The sequence below is a fragment of the Acomys minous genome (genome assembly GCF_964271855.1).
Source record: "Acomys minous genome assembly, chromosome: 19".
NCBI lineage: Eukaryota > Metazoa > Chordata > Mammalia > Rodentia > Muridae > Acomys > Acomys minous.
Window position 1 is genome coordinate 33,208,976 of NC_140499.1, and position 22,977 is coordinate 33,231,952.

Genomic DNA, 22,977 nt, shown 5'->3' on the forward strand with positions numbered 1-22,977 from the left:
AAAGAGTCATATTTATCTTGGTAAGCAGTTGAACCTAATGTTCATATTTTTTTTAACTTAGAGGTGTGAATTTGATGTCAAAACACCAACACAAATTGTCAATCATCAAGACAAAACTTTTCTTTTACTATTGAAAGTACAGCTTAAGCGAGGGACTTCCTGTGTAGCAGAGGGTTGGAATGTAGGCCCATGGCCGGATGGTTTCTTGTTTTAATTGTGTCCAATAATTATCCATACATTCAGAAGAAATAACTAAACATAAGGCTGGATGGGATTCTTCACTGAACAATCATCTCTAGTAATTTCCCCCAAGTTATGAAAATGTCTAATATTTATTATTCAACATACGCTGTTTTTTGCATATAAAAATATCTATTGTAGGAGTCACTTACCACATGAAATCAATTGCATTGGTTTTAATTGAAAAAGATAGCTAAAAATTTTCCGTGGGTTATTGAAACAGTACAAGGATAAAAGGTGCGTTTATTTAACAGAGACACTTGTAAAATAAACCGTGGAAGCAAAAGCAGGCTACAAAAGAGAAGAGTTCACGTTGCCTCTGCTTTGTTCAATCATGTTACAGGTTAATATGCCACAATGGATAAACACTAGAAAGTGTAAATTAGCATTTGATCATGTAATTTCAAACCTTGTGCCCACCCAGAGCACTATGGAAAAATATGTATAGGTATGGTAAACATTCCTCCAAGTGTCACAATCTTGTGGTCACATAATCTTCATGGGCGGATGTGTCCGTGGGGCTTAAATCATAGTCTATGCTTGAGTCCTCCTCCTGGGCGTGTTTCTCCTTTGGTATCATAGGGACGGTGTCTTCCACCACCACTTTCTCCGACTTGAAAGAGGAGCACACTCTCTTGCCTACCTGTAAACCCAAAGTGTCCGTATTCCTTTCTCTATGGTCTACTAGCACACACTGTTCATTGAGACCAGGAATGCTGCGGTCACCCCGGGAAGCTAATCCTTGCGATTCCAGTTGGATATTTCTCTCAAGTGGTCCTGCCGCCTGTTGACGAGTAATTTCTTCTGAAACAGAGAAGATTTGGTTTGCGTTTTGCTCAGCAGCATTTTGTTTTGACCGTCTATGAAATAACCCGAAGTTTTTGATATCAGCCACAAAATTCACTTTTCTCGGCTTCTCCCTGGGCGGCTCCTGCACCACCAGGGCAGAACCATTGCTTATGTTATGTCTCTCGGAGGCAATGGCTGCCGACCTCGGGTGGATCAGAGTGGTTAAATCAAAGAGGCTGAGATTCTTTTTCTTGTCCTTGCTATTACCTTCGCTATGGCTCTTTTCGTCGGAGTCGGCTGAAGTCGCTGCGTTGGCTGACTGTATTGTGGAGAGCTTGCTTCCTCTGAGCAATCCCAGAACTTCGAAGCGGAAGCTAGAAATGTCTTGTTTTAGTTCCTGAATGGAATTCAAATGGCATGTTAGGTATGACTTACGGACCCATCATTCCCTAGTTTCCTAGCTCAGTCTGAGATGGCGCCCCCGCATCTCCTGAAGATCCAGGGCTCTGTCCTCCTGGGATTCTCCTTAGAATTTCAGATTCTCTCTAACATCCTGCATCACTAATTGCCCTGCTGGCATTTTATATCCTAGTATTATGGTTATTCACTAGTAACATGACCGAGCAGAGCGGTCCCTACAACATGCTCCTGGGTGGGTCAGTGATGCTACGGAAAAGACTCAGGCCCGCTCAGGCGAGACCTTCTGGGAGGAAGGAGTTTAGGACGAGCATGCCCACAAGCCTACACATCTCACTCCAGCCTCTTTCTACTCGGGGCAGCCATGGTGTGAACTGCTCCACTCTGCCATCTCCGTTACAGTGGACCAAGGCTTCTGGGACCCGGAGTCAAAACAAGTACTTTCTCTTTTAAGTTGCTTCTCTTTAGGGTTTTTCAACAAGAATGAGAAAGACAGACGGGGCACACTGAGAAATCTTCAAAGGGTGACACCAAAAGAAGCAGAAGGGATTACACTCTGTCACTGTTCTGTGGGGTTTCTACTTCCTTTGAGATGGTGGTTTTAAATAGTTCCTCTCTGGAGTGTGCATCCTAGCTGTCAAGCCACTTCACGCTCCTGGGGTCACATGGTTTTGATACAGAACATTTTTCTATGTGATGTCGGAAGAAGCAAATTAACACAAACCATGGGCTTCTGGGAAACTCCCAGTTCTCAGGACCTTTGAGAGGGCCTTATAGCAACCATTGGGTCCCTATGCCCTGGCTCTGATTTCCACAAGGGTCCTAGATAGTTACAGTTTGCTTTTTTGGGGAAACCTCTTCCTCAGCCTTTCCTCCAACCCCCCCCAGGCCCAGCGCAAAGAGAACCATTTAGCCTCATAATTGAGATTTACAGTTGCAGAAAAATATTTTGGAATTTAATTAATTGACAATCTGTGCTGTCTGTTTGGCACAGACAGCTTGCTTGCTTACCTAACTGACTGACTTTAGGTGCTGTTTCTATAAAGGTCTTTCATGCTTTTTGTTACTCATTTTTACTATTCTATTTTTTTAAATTTTGTCTGTAAAATTGTATTAACATTAAAACATTCCTTCAAAATTTCTAAACAGCCATGTAAAATAAAAGAATCAATTTACATTTAATTTTTAACATACCATTTTCCTACATTCACTTATTTCCTCTCACGTAACTTTAAAAATAGAAAACCAAGTACAAAAACTAAGCTTGTTTTTTTCTTCCTTTATTAATTTATTCTTGTTATATCTCAATGGTTATCCCATCCCTTGTATCCTCCCATTCTTCCCTCCCTCCCATTTTCGCCTTATTCCCCTCCCCTATGACTGTTCCTGAGGGGGATTATCTCCCCCTGTATATGCTCATAGGGTATCAAGTCTCTTCTTGGTAACCTGCTGTCCTTCCTCTGATTGCCACCAGGTCTCCCCCTCCAGGGGACTAAGCTTGTTAGTTGGAGTTAAAGCAAACCTTAAATACCTGCCCTTCCATGCCACCTTGAGAGCTACAGAGACCTAGGAAGCTTGTGCCATTAATAGTGTGTGGGTTTATAAAAGGTCTTGGCCCCTTCTCATTAAACGACATTCTCTTAGAAGGGAAAAAAATAAAATAGCGCGTGGGTTATTACATGCTTCTGGCTTAGAAATCCACTGACAAATGTGCGTGCAGTTCACTTGGCACAGCAGGAGGTGGGTCATGGGTCAAAATGCTACCACAGGCTAGGATTTTCCTTGCCACTAAATTAAACCGGCTTGACAGTTTCTGTTGAGTATGTTTCAAAGCAATTTGGGGGAATTTCTCTACTTTACTATTGTCTTTCTGTTTGTCTGTCTGCCTTCTCCCTAAATTCCGTGGAAGTTTAACATAAAACACATGGGCCCGACATGGATGTCTGCTAGAACACGTAAGGCTGAGTTTGTAACTCTGCCTTTTTTGGGTGGGGGTTCATTTTTATTTATTATAATGTATTCATATTACATGCCGCTTGTTATCCCCTCGCTTGTATCTTCTTCCCACTGCCACCCTCCCTCCATCTTCTGCTCTACTTTCCTCCCCTACAGGCTTCTCCCCCACCAACTGATGACAGCCAATCAGGTCTCATCAGGATAGCCTGCTTTCCCCCCAGGCCACATCAGTGTTCCCTCAAGGCCACCCTGCCAAGAAGTGATCAAATAACAGGTCCCAGAGTTCATATCAGAGGCAGTCCTTGCCCCTTACCCTCCCCCCGCTCCCCCCCCCCCCCGGCCCCGAAAATGAGGAACTCTGGTTTTAAAAGCTGCCTCCACAGGCGGGCGGGTGGCTGCCTGTTTGATGAAGGCGAAGTATTACCTTAACGTTCTCCTCGGTCAGGCCTTCTTCGGTTTTTGCCTCTCTGATCATGGCCGCCACATACCGCTTCACCAGGTTCCTCATCACCTCCTGAACAACGGGATTGACATTCAGTGCAGGGGTTCACCTTGCGTCCCTGTCCCGAGTCCGGTCTGCATTTCATTTTAGTGACAATTTCAGAACCAAACGCAAAGCATTACTTACTTGGTATTGGTGGTGTCTTCTCAAGTTATCAGCAGCGCGCCGCTGAAACGGAAAGGACATTCCTGGGTGGTTACGGAGGTACGTCATTATCCAAAAAGTCAGAGCTTTTGTAGATAAGGCTGTTGTTGTCTTTTATCACCAAAGCGGGGGCAGGGCAATGAGCCACAGTCACAGAGGGGCTTCACACACCCACCCAAAGAACCAATGAACAAAAGTGAGAAAGCACAAGTCCATAACCTACAGGGCTCTTAAAACAGAATAAATTAGTAGTGGTAGATAGGCCGCTGGGCCATGAGAGAGCTAATCATACTTGGTACACACACCCTGTGTCCTTGGACATGCTGCAAGGCAGAGATAGGAAATAACCAGGGAAGGCAACAGTGAGTGGGATTACTGTTATCATAAATACTGACACAGAAAAAAAGAGAGAGAGAGAGAGAGAGAGAGAGAGAGAGAGAGAGAGAGAGAGAGAGAGAGAGAGAGAGAAATCAGCCATGGCAGGTAGCAATACACAATCGGAAATCTTAGAGGGCCTTAAACTTGCAGCCGTTGCAGGCACACCTCCATGGAAGGTGATTCCCGTTTTAATTAGATGAGATTTAATAATATCAGTGGATAAAGACCTATTCAGCCACACTGTTAAACAGAAAAGATGGTGGGAAAAGTCCATTAAAAACTGAGTTATACAACAAATGAGATTAAAATTTTATATTTTCACCTGTCACAAGTATTCTAAACACATTAGTAAAAAACCTGCCTACAGTGACCCCACATAATGCATTTTAATAAGCAGTAGCATTGATTCTTAAGGAAGAACACTGGGAAAATCAATCTAAGTAAAAAAATTTCTGTAATAAAGGAATTAATTTGGTATATTTTGAGAAGCAAAGGGAATAATAGTTCTTGGTTTCTAATAAGGCTTTTCATCTTATTTCCCAGTAAATATTTAACCATAGACTGATAAAATAGAATTTTAGAGAGAGCGGTGCATGAATATAAAATGATCTTTTGAAAATATATTCAAAAAGTCAAAATTTTATTCGACTGGGCCTAAGCCAGTTTCAAGACAAGCAATAAATGACAGGAGGAGAAGTTGGCGCTTTGATTCCTAAAGCCACTGATAACTAAAAACAGCATTCTCTGCCTGGGAGCTGAGCTCTCTCTATGATTAAGGTATTTGCTGAAAAACTAGGAAATTAGACCATTGTGAAGAGTGTAGCACAGGAGTTTCATGGCTGGGCCACCAGATGGGGGTGGTGACTGCCTCCAGTTGAGACAAAACTCAAGATAAATTCTGAGAGAAAAAGCATTTCCAGGAAGGGGGAAAAAAAAAAGCAGTGGCCTTCCAGACCCCTGTGGAGTTGATTAAGTGAAGAAAAGTACTAAATTAGTTGTATGCCAATATCTTTAACACTTTAAAACTATTGAGCAAATGACATGCAGAATACTTTAGGAATATAGACCCTTAATCTGATATAAAAGCAACTCAGGTGGCTCACCTTCACTGGTTTTAAAATCTTTTTTAATTTAGTGAGATAATGTCAAAGAAGTCTGAGGTACGGTTGAACTTTACTGGGCATAAAACTAAGATTAAGGCTGATAGACTAAGAGGAGTGATAAGCAAAGATATGCTGCATTTAAATATTAAAACAGACACAGTTTCTTTAGTGTTCTAGAACCATCTCCAATCTGTATAGTCAACATTTTAAATTCAAATATAAAAATGAATAAAAAGCAGAGTTTAATGTGAATCTTAATATATTTGGCTTGGGAAAAATGAAAAGAAAGAAAGAAAGAAAGAAAAAGCTCGTCAGAAAAAAAGTAAGGGCATAGGATAAGCTTACTTAGCTAACTGGGGGTAAATTCCGCAGGTTGGGTTTACGGCTAACTTTTTGTCAACTGATTTGTTTTCTCCATCTCCTCGGTGATTTCATATTATCTCTGGGTCTTGAGATGTTATATCAGTTGTTTAATGTCGACATCTCTGCTAGAGATGAAATTACCACCGTCCTAAAGTCAAGAGTAAATCTGGATCCAACACAGCCATTGATGGGCATGAAGGCTGCACACCTCGCCTTGTCTACAGCCTTCTCTCAGATCTCAGGATACATCCTTGTTTCATTCTCTGCTTCTGCCTATCTGTCTCTGCTCTCTGCATTTGAAGAGGATGATGGTGTTGCAATATGAAGGACATGGAGTTAAGGTTAGATGCGGATATAGACTGATTATATCTCAGAGGGACTTTAAAGTCGCATGGTAACAATGAGCTCACTGAATAATAAATGAGAGATATGATTCAGAGCATCTCTCACTGGGGTTTAGCTTCCTTCATCTTTCCATTTCTTCACTGGTTAATGATTGACACAAATTTTAAAAAATCTGCAATCCTCAGACTTCATAAGTTGACCAACCTCTGGAATGCTTCCGAGTAAACAGACTTTGAATGCATTTGCCACTCTCTGGGGGACTTTCATGTGTTTTGTGATTGTCAAAGTACTTTGTTAAGCTAGATCATGAGCTACTGTTGCCCTGGAAGGGAAGAGAGGTGGGAATGGGAAATTGGCTTTTAAGTAATAATGTGAGGGGCAATATGGTCAAACTCAGAAGTCAATCACCTTTTGTGGATATTTATGAATAGCTCTGCATGATATCTGGGTACAGTCTCAATGAAATTTCTTTCATTTCTATACAATAGCTATTTTCTTGTAAGCCAATTTAAAATACATTATTAGGTGACTACGTGTTTATATACACAATATTTTTTCCAAGGCAAGAAGCCTCTAAGTAGTAAGTTGAATAAAACACATTTGAATGGCTTGTGGTTTGTAAGGTGATGAAGTGAGCAAGACGAAGATGATGGAAAATACATCATTAAACACGGTGCTGAAGACTGTCAGTGTCCTTTGATCATGGCAGAGGAAGAGGTAATATTGTACTGTGGCGAGAGGCAGTAACCAGGAGTGGGGTTTCAGAATGAACATGAGGCACCAGGGTTTTGACAAGTTGAGATATACAAGAATTCCTGAGGAAAATTATTGGGAAAGTCAGTCTGGGTTCTTCGTGATAAAACTTTGACGGCACAGTGCAGCCATCAGTGGGTCTTGGCACCTGGATATTTAATTAACCAAGTGTCCTGGGAAGGAACTGTGACTTCTTTGACCGTTGTCAAGCACCAGGTAGGAAAAAATCTTTGTAGCTTCCAGCCATCGTCACAGATCCTCGTCATTCTTGGCCCAGAAATTATGTCACTCAAGATCTCTGTGTCCAGATTCACACAGTGCCTGTGTCTGCACATGGCTGGACTCTCAGCCCTCACGGTCTCAACCTACACACAGCTATCATAAGCTCACATGCCACTAGGGGCTTAGGGCTTCTATCTTAAAACCTGGAGGTAATGAGAGCAAAGATAGTTAAACTCACGCATACCTTTTACAATACACGTAATAAATCGTTGCCAATTAGCGATGCTGTTAAATGTCATATAACAAATCTACCATCAATGATCCTTGGGATATTTTTTTTAACCTTACTATTGGGTAAAGATCAGCTGACCTTTTATTATCATTGGGAAAGGAATTGCAGCGTAATTGTCACCGGAACAGACCAAAACTCGAACTGACAGAGGTGTGTCTACAACGGTAATGTCATCAGGGGATATTTAATTTAAAAGCGCTAAGTGAATAAGAACAATCAGGTTTCTGTGAAGCTTTTGCAGTGTTGAGAGTGGCGTTTTGTAGAGTTTATTTTTAATTAGATTGGTTGTCAGTTCTGCCTGGCAGGAAAATGGGCTGAGATCAAAGACTCAATTTAGCCTGAGTCTAGGGAGAGCGTTTTGGAACATAACACACATAATGTTGTCATTCTCTTTGTCACATATTCCATATGTGGCTGGTTTGCTTTGCATGTGGAATGCTCCCGGGTAGGATGGCATTCAAGATAGGGGCTGAAGGTATAGCCGTATGTCACATCAGCAGAAGCAGGCTCCACCCGATGTGTTAGGCTTGACCATGACACTCGAATCATAGAACTAATGGAAAGAAAAAAATTTTTAGTGAGAAGCCTTGGCTGCTGGAAGGGGAGCTGAGGTTTCAACAGCTGCATTGGGCTCTCTCAAGCTGAGAGAGAGGGCTGCAATAGGCCAGGGGCTCCGGGAATGCATTGTGACATTTGCTGGCTTTTTTTTTTTTACCTTCTATTCTTTCCAGGTCTACTATGTGGAATGTCAGGCTTTCTACAAAAGCTGATACCCTGCAGTCAACGTTCAGGGTCATTTTCTTTCATTTCTGCTCTGGTTTCTGTCTGTCATCGAGTTCCCAGCCCATGAATTATGCCCTTTAGACTTTCTTCTGCTCACGGAAGCCCTTTAAGGATGCAACCTGCTGCGTTCTCCTTCAGAACTGTAAAACCGCAGGAGGCTAATGCAGGGTAGAATCTTTACTCCAAAAATTGCAGTTTGACTCTGAGATGAATTTACTACTTAGTGTCCCTCTATAACACACTGTGTCCTCATTACAGGATGCAGTTGTGAATTCCTTTTCTAAGTATATAAAATAAAGACGCAGGATGCCCAGATACATTGTCAGACCTCGTTCCAAGAGCATCAGGCAGGCCCTACACCACCTCCCATTTGAAAAAGCACGTGGAGTAAATTCTGCCCAACAAAGCTTATAGCAGTAACTCGGGAACTAGGCTTTTCATGGATGGCTGCCATTTTTTTTTCCTGTAAGGGTTACAGTCAAGCCCACTGAGAGGGGTAAAAAGCTTGAGCTGCCCATGTTGACAGATTACCACTAAAGATGAGGTGCAGGCATGGACCACTGTCTTTCTTCTTTTACAACTGCTGCAGGGGAGAAATTCACAGGTTCTAATCCCCTTACCATCGGCTTAATGGATTGTATTTCTGTGGCAACTGCCTGGTCTTTAATAGCTCATCTACACTCCAAGACTGAGTGACATTCGATGACCCTGACACTATGCTTCCTGCTTTACTATGCACTTAAGAGAAAAAGTATACAGTGGAAAATACAAAACTCAAGAAATGTTATGATTTTTATCAAAGATCTGGTAGGGGAGTTAGTATTTTGCCTATTAACTTAAGCACTTCAATTAGCAACCCACCCTGTCTGTGGCATTAAGAATGTTTCACATGAACTAAGTCCTTTGGGACTGGTATTATTTTAGCTTCCTTGGACTATAATTGTATGTATTTGCACCATTCCTAGAATAAGCACAGAGGTTAAATTTTCATTTATAAAGCTGAGATAGATCCTAATGCTTTCTTTGAATAGGGATTTCTCATTAAGGTTTTAATCTGAAAAAGAGTTCTAGATGATTGCTTTAGTGTCATTGAAGGCAGTGACAGAACGTTCGATCAGAGGCTATAGAGACAGCTCCGTGGTTAAGAGTACTGACTGATCTTATAGAGGACCCAGGTTTGGTTCCTAACACCCGCATAGCAACTCACAACCATCTGTAACTTTATTCCATGGGACCTGAAACGTTGTGACCTCTGAAAAATCATAGACATTAAATTAAAAAAAAAAACTCTGATGATTTTAAATGTTATTTTATTAGGATACTCTCAGTAATTGGCCCTTCAGTGGGATTTTCAAGATGGCCTAGGTTGAAAAGCCATCTGTCAATAATGGGTTTACTTCCATTATAAATGTTTTGCTCAACAATAAAACATTTCTACTTCATTTATGTTTTCCTATGTAAAATAGTCAGATGGAAGGCTGATTTGCCTGAAAGTATCAATCATCCATCCCAGGAAGTCTGAGGATAAGGCAAACATGAGTTAATGAGCTTTCAGGGCTATTGAATCACTGTTGCCAGGAAGCACGAACAAGAAGATGAGGTTGGCAATACTGGGCCCTGGAGAGTGCAGGGCAGGCACCCCAAGAAGAGTTGTGGTTCTAGGTGCTCTCTGAGAATGTGTTTGAACGCCCAGCAGTGTGAATTCACATGATTTATGGGTGAAAAGAATCTCTAAGTGAACCACAGCAGGAAGGTTAGAGAGAACGCCGTGAAGAATATAATCACCTTTGGTTGAATTTTCAATTTTCTGTTTTAAAAGCATGGCATAAATTTCCACACATCGCAGGTCAGAGCAGAATTCAAAACAGCACGTTTAAATCAGGGCACTGCGATATAGTCAACCAAGATCTCCCAAAAAGCCTCATAAAAAAAAAAACAAACCACCCCAAATCTGCATATGCAACAGGGGAAACACTGTGTTGTACTCCTAGACTTTTCAGGAAGTAGAGGAAGGTGGTGGGGAGCCAACTGCATGGAGAAACAAAAGATCTATATGTTCCCTGCTCCTGTCCCCAAGAATCTTTGTCCCTGAGGGATCTTGTAAAACTGGATAAAGTAAACAAATTCTTTTCTTTTTTAAGATTTATTTATTTACTATTTATACAGTATTCTCCCTGCATGTGAGCCATCAGAACAGAAGAAAGTACCAGATCTTATTGTAGATGGTTGTGAGCCACCATGTGGTTGTTGGGAATTGAACTCAGGACCTTCGGAAGAACAGCCAGTGCTCTTAACCTCTAAGCCATCTCTCCAGCCCAACAAGTTCTTTTTCAAAGAAAGAGGTGCTGGCTGATCTCGAAGTTAGTTCCCTTTGGAGGGTGATGAGAACCTATTTTAAGACTTGATTTGGTTTTGCAAAATGCATGTCATTGGTCTTCTGATGTGGCCTTCTCATAATTGTGTGTGTGTGTGTGTGTGTGTGTGTGTGTGTGTGTGTGTGTGTGTGTAAATCTTTACCACCAAGTGCTAATGCAACAAACTGTCACAAAGTGAGTGACCTCATAGCAATGTCAATGATTTTCACCTTTTCCTTCATTAAGTCTTCTACAGACTCACAACTATCTTTAAAAAAATTAGATTACATGCATTTAGTGTGTGTGTGTGTGTGTGTGTGTGTGTATGTGTGTGTGTGTGTGTGTGTGTGTGTATACACATACTCATATGTATGGAGGTCAGAGGACAACTTTTAGGAGTTGGTTCTCTCCTTCTACCATATGGATCCAGGTCTTTAGGGGAGGCAGAACGCACCTTTCACCAGTGAACCGCTTTTCTGGGCCAGTTTCACAATGATCAATTTATATTCTTTTTTTTAATAGATAAAAGCATCTATATAACACATCACACACACACACACACACACACACACACACACACACACACATCGCAACTAAGAGTTCACAAGACAATGATTACTTCTTTAGAGAGTAGAAAAAGACTAAATTCCAACAGTGTTGAGTTGGGTTGGGACAGCTTACCCAAGACCACTTAGGTGAGCAAATAAAAGCTGTTTGATGTTAAAAAGAGGGTGGGGGAGGCAGGCATGACTCAAAATGTTTGCTATGGTTCACAGTCTATTAGCCTAAGTTAACTTGGTGTGCATCAGATTGAAGCTAGCGATGCAAACTTAAAAATAGAGGCAATCAGAAGAATTTTGTGTTTCGAGAACAGTAATCTGTAGTCAAGAAAACTCTGTAGCTCACATCACTTAAGGTCTTGTTCTGAAAAATGAGAATTGTTCCTTTAATAGAAAACTGAATTTCATCTGTGGCCACGCATCATCTGTGGCCATGCATCTGTGACCATGCACCCTGAGCAAACTAAGCTTTTCTGACTTCAGAAGCAAACCAGGGTTTGCGATCCTTGGTGCTTAGATTGGAGGAAGCCCAAATGAATTTCGAGACACTCCTTGCATCTAAGAACTGGAGGTGCCATAGATCAAGATTGTCAGTGAGGGGCTTGGGCGACAGCTGATAGGCAGTTCTAAGAGTGGCCCTCCAGCCTTCGTGTGGACAGAACAGGAGGATGTACAATTACAGGAGAGTGTGGTAGATTGCTACAAGTTTCATGGGTACACTGAAACCTAAAAGCCTCCCTGATTTGCCTAAAATTGAAATATGAAAGACATTTCCATGAGTTGGCTTTCCTTTTTCAAAGTAAAAACACTTTTTGTGTGAGATAATGTACTAAGTTGTAGTAACTAAGGTAACAAGAGTCATTGATTTCCTTTTTCCTTGAAGATTCATTTAAAACAATCTTAGAAATTTAATCAGGTATGGTAGTGCAGCCCTTCAACCTCAACACTGGGGAGGCAAAGACAGCTGTATCTTTATGAGTTCCAGGCCAGCCTGGGCTACACAAAGAGACCCTATCTTCAAAACATTCTTAGAATAAAATACAATAAGTACACTTTGATCCTGAGAGAGTGAGCTGATGTCTGCATGCCTGAAACTATTGTGTACATAGCTGACATATAACATCAGTTATTGCGCATCCATTGTTTGTATAGCATCTTGTGTATTGCCACATTAGCATACTTACTAGTTTAACAGATATTATTGTAATGTCCTCACTGCTGTATTTTTCCCAAAGATGCAAGGATGGAGGCCCCACCTTTGTTCACTCTCTATATCTCAAATTCTAGCTGCGTTCCTCACCTGTGGAGCATATGCCATTGTTGCTTACTGATCCTATGACTTTTTCTGTTCAACTCATTGATTCTATAACATTTTAAAAATTATTAGAATTTAATATGGCCTAATGAACAAATCAAAAATCAGTTAAAGATTTCTGCTCTTTCCTAAAGTCATTGCTAAAGACAGAATGTTAGTAGGAGGTTTTCTATGATATTCTCCAAATCCAGCTGTGATTTTTTAAGTTCAAGTTTATTCTCCAACTCTGCTTGCTCAAGCTCAGAAGCCATAGTATATAGGAGCGAACATAATCACCACCCCTGAGCAGCAATTCTCCCATGCCAGTCAGTTTCTTGTTAGAATTAGAATCGATCCTGGGTTGAGTGGACAACCCATGACACTCTCAGAAGGAGAGAGCCTGTGAGAGTTAATCACAAGCTGTGTGAGTATGAAGTCAAGGACAAGAAGAAAGAACCTCACTTGCCAGCACCAGTCCTAATCTAAGCCATTGTTTTAGTTTCACAGTATCTGTATACTTTTCCTGGTGAGTTACCCCTAACCTAAGCTTGCCCATGCCATGTCCACAATCCCAAGGCCACTTTGAGATATGCAGCTCTCATGTTGGTCCAACCTGACACAGGCAAGATTCTGGCCAGACACATGAAAGAAGTCCATGTGCCTAGGTCACATAGCAAAACAAAAGTATTAGGAAAGGCCAAGAAATTATATGCATGCCCCAATCAAGGTCTCCTACAGAAATGATCTCCAGTGAGAATATATGTCCCTGCCTCCAACCAAGGACTCCTATAGAAATGGTGTCCAATGAGAATGATCTGGATGACCTCCAAGACATAGATTTAAAAGAACAACCATAAACTTTAAAGAACTAAAGAAGTTTTAAAAGGCAAGACCAAACACCCCAACGAACTTTAAAGAGGACAGCAATGCCTGAGTGATGTTGAAGAAAACACTGACATACAGCTGAGTGAAATAACAAAGTCAATCCAGGATTCGAAAACTATATTCTGTAAATAGATGGAAATATTAAGGACTACTCAAGTTGAAAAAAAGCTGACACTGGAAAACCCAACCCAAAGCCTTTAGTAGCACAATGGGCCAAGAGTAGAAGCTTTCAGAATATCAGGACCTGTGGTGCTTTGAATGGCAATAGGCCCATATGCTCATGTATCTGAATGCTTGATCTTTAGGTATTAAAACAGAAGTTGGTACTAGGGACTGGAGTATCACTGTGACCATGTTTCTTCATGGTGGAATGTGGACGTCGGGATTTTATATTGGAAAAGCAGTTGAATGCTCTAAGCAGGGCTTCATGGGCCAAACTGGCAGGAGCACAAAAGGCAATGGTATTGATAGCAATGTAGATTAGGACAGCATAAAAAAAAACGTTTCAGAGAAGAAGAATATTAGTAAATGGCCTAAAGATCAATCATTCTTGTGATATTTTGGCAAAGAATGTGGCTGCTCTTTGTCCATATCCAAAAACTAAAGAGTTTTGGATTAATGACATTGGCAGGAGATTTCAAAGTAGCCTAGTAGTGACTGTGTCTCATGGCTATTAGTGGCCACTCTTATGCAGATATATAATGACAAGGAGAAACTGAACAAGAAAAAAAAAAGTACAGTTTGAGGAGAAAGGAAGCACCAGGAACTGTAATGGAGATAACTTCAGTATGCAAGGAGATAAAAAGGCAGATAAAAGGAGATTAAAAAGGCAGAGCTTGATCCTAAGTTGAATAAATGGGGTGGTGAACTCAGGGCAAGACCCCCACATAAGCTTCCAACTTGTGAAAAGTAATTAAAGAGAAGCTTAAGCTGTGAAGGTAACCACCAAAAACAGAAAACCGATTAAAAAATGTTATCTGAATGGGAGATCCAAGTTCCAGCCCCAGAAAGCAGCACAACGTGGTAGCTCTGCATCCAGGAAAGGGGCAATGGAGTCTCCCTTCTTGACTAAGGAGAGCCACTGAGGCCAGGCATATATCAGGGGTGAAGCTGTGAAGTGAAGCCGGTATTTTCTTAGAGACCTTGAGATGTTGGTGAGGTACAGCTGTGGGATCCTTTCTGAGAAAAGCTTCAGACCAAGTTGAGGAACCAGCCAGCCCAAGAGAGAAGTACATTGGAGGCAACAAAGCTGAAAGGATGTGGAGATCTAAAGAGTACTCTGACATCAGACATGAAGATACAGAATTTGGAATTTGCCTAGCTAGTTTTAGGTCTTACTTTGGTCCAGTATTTCCTTACTGTGCTCCCTTTCCTTCCTTTAGGGATAATAATGCATATTCTGTGCCATTGTCTATTGGAAGTATGTGATCTGTTTTTTTAATTTTGATTTTACAGGAGTTTACAGTTAAGAGAATGGTTTGAGTACCAGAAGGGACTATGGACTTTTAAACAGGGTTGAGACTGTGACAGCCTATGCAGACTTTTGAATTTAGTCTAAATGCACTTTTTTTTTGTATTATGATATGGTTATAAGCCTGTGGAGTCAAGGGACTGAAATTTGGTAATATAAGTGAGAAGGACCCACATAGGCTCATATATTTGAATGCTTAGTCATTAAGGAATGGCACTATCTGACAGGGGTTAGGAGGTGTGGCCTGTTGGGAGTGGGTGTGGCCTTGTTGGAGGAAGCTTGCCATCGTGGTTGGGCTTTGGTCTCAATACTTCCCTTTCCCCAATGGACAGGTCATCATGATAGAAAACAAACAGGGTAACTCAGAATTAAATAACAGCTTACATCAAATGGACTATAGAACATGTCCCCTAAACACCAATGAACAATCATTCTATTTTGCAGCCCACGGAAGCTTCTCTAATTCAGACCATGTCCTAGAACACAAAACAAATGCTAAAATTTTCAGAAAAGTTAAAATCATTTCACTTATCCTCTCTTTCTACAATAAATAAATAAACCTCTAGTAAATACATCAACTCATGAAGATAAAACAACATATGGATGAATAATACATGAGCTGAAAAAGAAATAAAATAATTCCCAAAATAAAAAAAAATGAAAATACAAGAAAACCTCTGAGACACATTAAAAGCTCTCTGAATGAAAGAGAGGCGAGGGTGGGGGGGAAGGGGAGGTGGAAGGGTTGACTGAGGGAGGGGAGGGAGGGAAGCTGCATTTGAGATCTTAAAAAATTAATCAATTAATTAATGAAAAATCACTCCTAAGAGGGAAATTTACAGCTCTAAGAAAAACAGAAAGAGTACAAATAAATTACTTAATAATTAAATTCAAAAATTTAGACATGCAAGAACCAAATCCAGTACCTGGGAAGAAACACTAAAAATCAGAGCAGAAATCAACCAATAGATTCATCGATCCTTTGTATTGTTTTGTTTCTAAAAGCTGGTTTTTTTTTTTTTTAAGAGTAAGTTCTTTGATATTTGTTCAACAAGATTGGCAGACTCTTAGCCCAAATAGGAAAAAGGGGACAAAGAGAGACCAGCAGTTAAACATTAGAACAGATAGTAATGAAATTGAGAATATTATTAAGAGAATACTTTAAAAAATCAATACTCCATTATTACTCAACTGTTAAAAAATAATGAGATCATAAAATGTGCAGTTAAATAGATAGAGCTAGAAAAAAATTCATTCTGAGTCAGGTAACTCAGACACAGAAAGACAAATATGGTCTTTATTCACTTACATGTGGATATTAGCTGTTAAGTTAATAATAACCATGCTATAATCTGTAGAACTAGAGCTAGGTATAGAGTAAGGAACTATGGGGGCACATAGTTCATGTTAGGAAAGGGAAATAGAATAGTTATAGATGGGTTGAGGATGGATTTGGAAGAGCAAATAGAGAAGGGGAGACATGAAGAGGATGGGGGAGGAAATATGGAGAAAAAGAGCCAAAATTAAGTGCCACTTGAGGGGTAGTATGAACACACACACACACACACACACACACACACACACACACTATATATATATATATATATATATATATATATATATATATATATCTAACATATAGTACATATGTGTGTATGTGTGTGTATGAAGGCAATCTAAATGAAACGCCAAATAATGGGGGAGATGGAGCCCCAATTTACCATGTCTTGTCACCCAAATGAAGCTTGTATTGCAGTGGTTCTCAACCCATGGGTCATGACCCCTTTGGGGTTGCATATTAGCTATTACATTAAGATTCATAACAGTAGCAAAATTACAGTTATGAAGTAGCAATGAAATACTTTCATGGTTGGGGGGGTCACTATAACATGAGGGATTGTATTAAAGCATATGTAATGTGAACCATTGTTCCACTGGGTTATGCCTCAATGAGCTGGCCAAAGGGATCAGATGGAAACCTTCAACAACCCATGCTGTTGTCAAGACGACAGGTTGTTCTCCAAAACCTGACAACAAGACCCCATTGCTGAGGACAATACCCACACAACTCGCTGAACACGGAGAGGTTGAGCTGGTGCCTATATAGAGGCTTTACCCTTATGTTCTATTGTCTTTGGTACAGGGAGGTACTCAGCATGCCATCAGAAGACACATGTAGATGGCAAAGCCAGCCAGAAACTCTTTGATCTACAATGGTGTCCAACCTTTAAGATATGCCAGTGGCACAAAGCTTGTGGGAGTAAGCAATCAATAATAACTGATTTGACTTATGCCCCACTCCACGAGATGGAATCCATACCCAACACTGCTTGGGTGACCAAGAGCCTGAGATTATCTCAGGGGCCTAGGGTAAAACGAATACTACTATTCTTTTTTTTTTTTTTAATTCCAATAAAATGACTCCTAATGCTCTTATACTCATAGATCAGTGCCTTGCTCAGCCATCACCAAAGAAGCTTCCTCCTGAGCAGATGGAAACAAAAACAGAGAACTACAGCCAGACATGATGCAGTGAGGAAGAGACCGCAGCCCTAACAGAACATCCCCATCAAAACCCTTTCCTCAGAGCTCAGAGAACCCTGCAGAAGATGAGGCAGGAAGGATGTAAGAGCCAGAGGAGATAGAGGACACCAGGAAAACAAGGCCCTCTAAATCAATGTGACTAGAGACCGTAAGAACTCACAGAGACTGAGGCAGCATGCACAGGGGTGCCCAGGGCTGCAGCAGGCCTTTTGTGTGTATGTTTCCATCCCCTTCGTTTTTATGGGATTCCTGAGTGTGAGAGTGAGTGAGTGTCTGTTTCTTGTGCCTTTTCCTGGGCACTTTTCCTTCTGTTTTATGTTTGTTTCGTTTGTATAATTCCAATATATTATCTTTTCTTTCATCTTATTATATTTATTTTATTTATAAAATCCTATGCATTTTAAAAATAAAGTTATGAAGGTTAAAAAAATCTAAAGGAAAATGATAACTTTTCTAGGTTCTTTAAAAAAAAAAATCCAAAGGGATAGGGACAGTAATAAAAGCCTTCCAGATTTAAAAAAAAAAAAAAAAAAAAGCCCAGGACTAGATGGACTCATAGTAGAATTCTACAGATTTTCAAAGATCTAGTCTTTAATCATAAAAAAGGAACAGAAAACACACTTTCAAACTCTTTATATTAAGCCTGTATTATTTTAATACAAAATCAGGCAAAGGCATAACAAGAAACTGCAGGCCAGTATCCCCAGTGAACACAGATACAAAAATTCTCAAAAAAAAAAAAAAAAAGACAAACAAACAAAAATTGCATGCCAAATTCAGGCATCTATCCAAAAGATCATCCACCATGATAAAGTTGAACTTATCCTGGATAAATAGGGATATTTCAGTATGTATGTATGTATGTATGTATGTATGTATGTATGTATGTATATATATGTATATCAATAAAAGAAAGAAATTAAATAAAAATCCTAAATTTTTTTTCACATGACCATCTCAATAGATGTAGAAATGCTGTTGACAAAAGTGCTGGAGTGGTAGGACTGGAGGGAACAGGTATTAGCAAAATAAAGGCTATACCTGACATACCAACAGCCAACATCATCCTAACATGATGGATTCAGTGTTAGACACCAGGGCTTGAAGACACTATAGTCTGCATTGATCCTCATCAGAGGGGGAAATAGCCAGGTGTTAGCTACGCCACAGATAAGTTGCTATTGCTACAAATCAGGGTACAGGGAGAGGGCTGCGTCCCCAAGCCAAGGCTAACTGGACGAGGAGGTCTCTTTGAAGAGGGTGGATCCCCATCAGACAGGAGTGATGTCATTCATTCAGGAAATGGGCTGGTGAAGAGTCCTAGCTACTCTGACAGAGAGTTAAACATGGGCAATGTACATTAAGCTTCGCTGTGTGCAATCAGGCAGAGCAGAAAGTCGTTAAGATCGGCAGTGCGTGCAGTGCTAACAGGACGTGTCCTTACCCCAATTGTTCCAAAGCTCTCTGGCTTCCTTCTCATCTTTTTCTTACACAGGTGTGTCCATATCCACTTGACCAGGTACCACAAGGACTTGGGGCTTGGGATGACATTGAAAGGAGTAGGCAGGGTACCTCCTTCTTCAAAGTAGCTCATCCAAAGCTTTGTTCGGGCGAATTTCCACTCTATATCTGCATGGTCCTGAATGAGAGAAGATGACAACTGTAGACGGCTTTCCTAATTAACAAGGTGACATAAACCTCATAGACGGAGCCAGAAGCTGACACGGACTGGTTCTTAGAACGTTAATTAGATGGTTTATAAAAAAAACACCACTAACTTCCAGTGACAATGGCTTACCCATCAGGACTCACATCACTGTCATTCTGTTCCCCTTTCCTTCAGGGAAACAGAGATCTACAGTGCATTAAAGAGACTGTGGCAGTTAATTATGACTGGGAGGCAACGTTGCAGTTCTAGCCACGAAGACAGCACAGTTCAGTTTCATTAGGTGCTAGCCAGAGGCATGGCTTTGCTCTCATTCCCGGTCTTGTACAGTGCTCAGGCGAAGGCCACCTGCACAGACACTCACAGACAAGCCTTTGGTGCTCCAGGGAATGTCTTAGTGGAAACATTTCCACATGGATAACCCTCACTCGCCTTCCGACAACGGGTGAACATTTAGAGAGAAATCCCAACACACAATGCAGAATAGTGCCGCCATCACAGCACTGAGTCTTGTTGCAATTGTACAAGAGCTATTAAACAGGATATTTATGTCCCAGGATGGTGGCCAAATATCATCTGCTAGTCCAGCACAAACTGCCATGCCTCATAAACCATTCCTCAATTCAAGCTGCACACTCCAGGGAAACCTAGAAGAGCAGAGGCACGTTCGCAGTACTTTCTACTCTCTCTTCTCGATAATAAAACTATTCGCTAATTTATTTTGTTCCTATTATATGTTGTGAGACAAAGGACTATGAAGAAATCAAGTATATGAATGACACACAGTAGATGCATAAGAAATTTATCATCAATGTAAAAGTCTGAGAAGGCCTTAGTTATGGCGTGTGTTGTTGATTCAGTTTGGGAGTTGTTAACTTCCCTCCTTTCTTCCGTTTACCCCGTGGCTCTGAGGTGTGGTTACCAAGACCCAAGAAGAGATCTTGCAGCGTTAGTGCTGTGATTCTGGAAGATATAGAGTTAGATGCTCGACGTGCAAACATCCCAAGGAGTTTCCTTCCCATGACTAAGTCTGTCCTGATGCCTGCTTGTCTTATAACAGTTCCAGCATTTGGCTAAGTAAAAAGGGAGATTTGAAGGCTGTTTCCCATCCGTTTCCTAGAAAAACAGGATCCATAAAAAACGTAGAGAGACAGTGTCATGCCACTCTTGATTAAAGTTTTCTTCGGGACAAAGCTGGGGCATCTAATGCTTCATAAAATGTTGGCACTGTCTGGGTACCTGGCTTGATGGCAACAGGCTTCTGGGTTTCGCTTTGTTTTGCTTTTTTTGTTTTTGTTTATTTTTGTTTTTGTTTTCTGTTGCTCTGGATATATATGGAATCTATAAAAAAACCAAAATAAAACAAAACAAAACAACAACAACAACAACAAAAAAACCCTTCAGGCTCTGGGATGTTATATGAGATTCTGTATAGCCACGAATTCTGATGCTCATCCCCAGACCAGTAGAGCCAGCAGAATTCCTACACACAGTCTGTGAATCAACAACACAAATGCTGCATTCTAATGCCTTCCACAAATTTTCATCAGTGACAGGTATGAGAAAAATTTACATCTGTGAAGAAAATTGAACTAAAATGCAGTATGCTGCTTAACAACAATCAAGGTAATAGTTCAGAAGTTTAGCTATAGATTCAAGGACAACAGAACTGCTGTTACATGTGAAAAAGCAGGAAGTCTGTAATTTTCATGTATACTAAGGTGAGACTGAGACTCTGAGACTGTGAAAGACTTCCTATGCAGGTTTTGTGCCATGGTGAGCTTTGTTGTTGTGTGTGTGGTTTTTGTTTTTGTTTTTGTTTTTGTTTTTGTTTTTTTTAGTATCACTGTTCTCTTCAGACTTAGATTAATAGTTTGTAAACTCAAAGACTCAAAGTTTTAAGTGGACAAAGATTACATCTCACTTCTTGACAGTGCGTCCATACCAGTTCTTAGTAAAAAGCATTTACTCAGTCATAATCAGTCAGTTGGTAAGACATTCTTTGTTTTTGATTTTGTGCTTTTTAGCACAGAACTTCATGTTTCAGCCCAAGTTGGTCTGGAACATATTATGTAGGTCAGGCTAGCCTTGAATTCAAAATGACCTACTCACCTCAGCCTTCCAAATGCTGGGATTACAGACATAAGCAACCATGCCTAAGCAGATTTGTGAAATTTTGAGTAAATTATACCACATTGTTTGGAAGCCAGAATTTTAAATAATATATACCATGTTACACATTAGTCTGGAGTATTCAAGATAATTTCTATATCTGTTGCTTTTACTAAGCTTTTAGAAATTTTATTTCATGGGTCTGTGCACCACATGTGTGCCTAATCCTAGCTGAGGCCAGAAGAGGGTATTGGGTCCCCTGAGAGTAGAGTTACACACTATTGACAGCTCCATGTATATACTGGGAATTGAACCTGGGAACTTTAGAAGAGTAGCCAGTGCTCTTAAATGCTTAGCTATCTCTCCAGACCCTAACTAAGCTTTAGGAGAAAGCTTCCCTCCTGTGCCATATTCATCTTTGGCATTCTCTTTAGCAGATTTATCTCTAGTTTTTCTTTTCAGCTTTCCAACCTGGCATGAGTTTGTTTATGCTGAGCCAGCAGATTACTGGGGAAGAGGTGCCTCTTTCTGAACTATTTCATGGTGGCAGCTCCCTGGCAACAGGCTGACTGAATTTTCCCTGTTTCTCTGTGTATAAATATAGATTAATATACAGCCATCTATGCTACACCACTGTTCATATATATCACCGATTAGCCATTTACAATTCTGATCTCTCTCATCAATGGCAAATCGTAGACTTTATTTCCTTTGGTGGATTATGGGTGAGACCGACATTCTGCAGGAAGGATATTGAGTTAAAAATAAAGTCAACTTACGGCAATGAGTTGGTAAGAATTATTCATCATAGCGATTAACATGTTCAGCAGGACAACCAGAGAGATGACATTGTATGTCCCAAACATGGTGGCCCCAACAAACTCAGTGAACTCATGCTTGGCTTTGACATTGGTAACATATAGATTGATGAGTCCAAATATTGACCAAAACAGCGATTGTAGTGTCTCAAATAACCTGAAATAAAATACAAAAGTAGCAATGCAATATTATAATATATATTATACATATGTACATATATATGATGTTAGTCTAAGGCAAAAGGTACAAGATTAAACTTAATAAAATAATAATTTAAAGGTTTTTTTTTATTAAACTGATATAAAATTATACCTTTTTTCCTGTTTACTTTACTAACCAAAGGGCATTGAAAGCTACATTTTGTTTGTTGAAGCAAATGGCCAAAGGAGGACTCAGACCCTGGGAAAAAACGTGATTGTTGTGTTAAGAGTGGTTTTTAATTCCTCAAATGGAGGAAAATACAGAGATCACAATATAAAACTCAGGAAACATGGAAGTTATATAAAGTTTGTATCTTAACAACTGTAAATCAAACTTTATGAGACGCAGTCCCCCTTGCTTACTTCTGTACTGTCTATGGCTTGTTCTGTGCTGGCCATGTTGGCAGAGGTAAACAACTGCATCAGAGAACAACTGACTCCCAATGCCTAAAATGTTTACTGTTTGTTCCAGCTCACAGAGAGTTTGTTGTCTCCCGTTTCCTGTCTTTGAGGGATAGTTCATTCTAAATCTTACTAGTTCATAAACATCCGCATGCTTTCTCTGGTTCATTCTTAGCTATGGAAGGATTAGAACAAATCATATCTGTGTCTTAGATTTTTACATCTGTAACTGAACCTGCATACAGCACGCTGCACTGGGCAACAGATAGTCTCAGAATGCTTGGATACTATAATTTTATTTAAATTTTAATTGCAAGGCACAATTTAGTCACTCAGGGCACTAAGTGAATTTTGGTGGTTTTATTAAAAGAGAAATTTCCTTT

At 40.3% G+C, this 22,977-nt stretch overlaps 1 protein-coding gene across 5 annotated transcripts in view; it reads right to left on the reverse strand.

Annotated features, from left to right (window-relative positions):
• Nucleotides 1–451: 451 nt before the first annotated feature.
• Nucleotides 452–22,977, reverse strand: part of TRPC4 (transient receptor potential cation channel subfamily C member 4) — a 163,488-nt gene continuing 140,962 nt past the window's right edge. For 4 of the 5 annotated variants that reach the window (XM_084768321.1, XM_084768322.1, XM_084768324.1 and 1 more), the window contains 5 exons: nt 21,953–22,148; nt 18,840–19,034; nt 4,031–4,072; nt 3,827–3,916; nt 452–1,426 (listed from right to left, as the gene is read on the reverse strand). In XM_084768321.1, coding sequence (XP_084624447.1) covers nt 713–1,426; nt 3,827–3,916; nt 4,031–4,072; nt 18,840–19,034; nt 21,953–22,148 — 1,237 coding nt within the window. In that variant the 3' untranslated portion in view covers nt 452–712. The remainder of the gene's footprint in view (nt 1,427–3,826; nt 3,917–4,030; nt 4,073–18,839; nt 19,035–21,952; nt 22,149–22,977) is intronic. The other variant, XM_084768323.1, reaches the window with a different exon arrangement.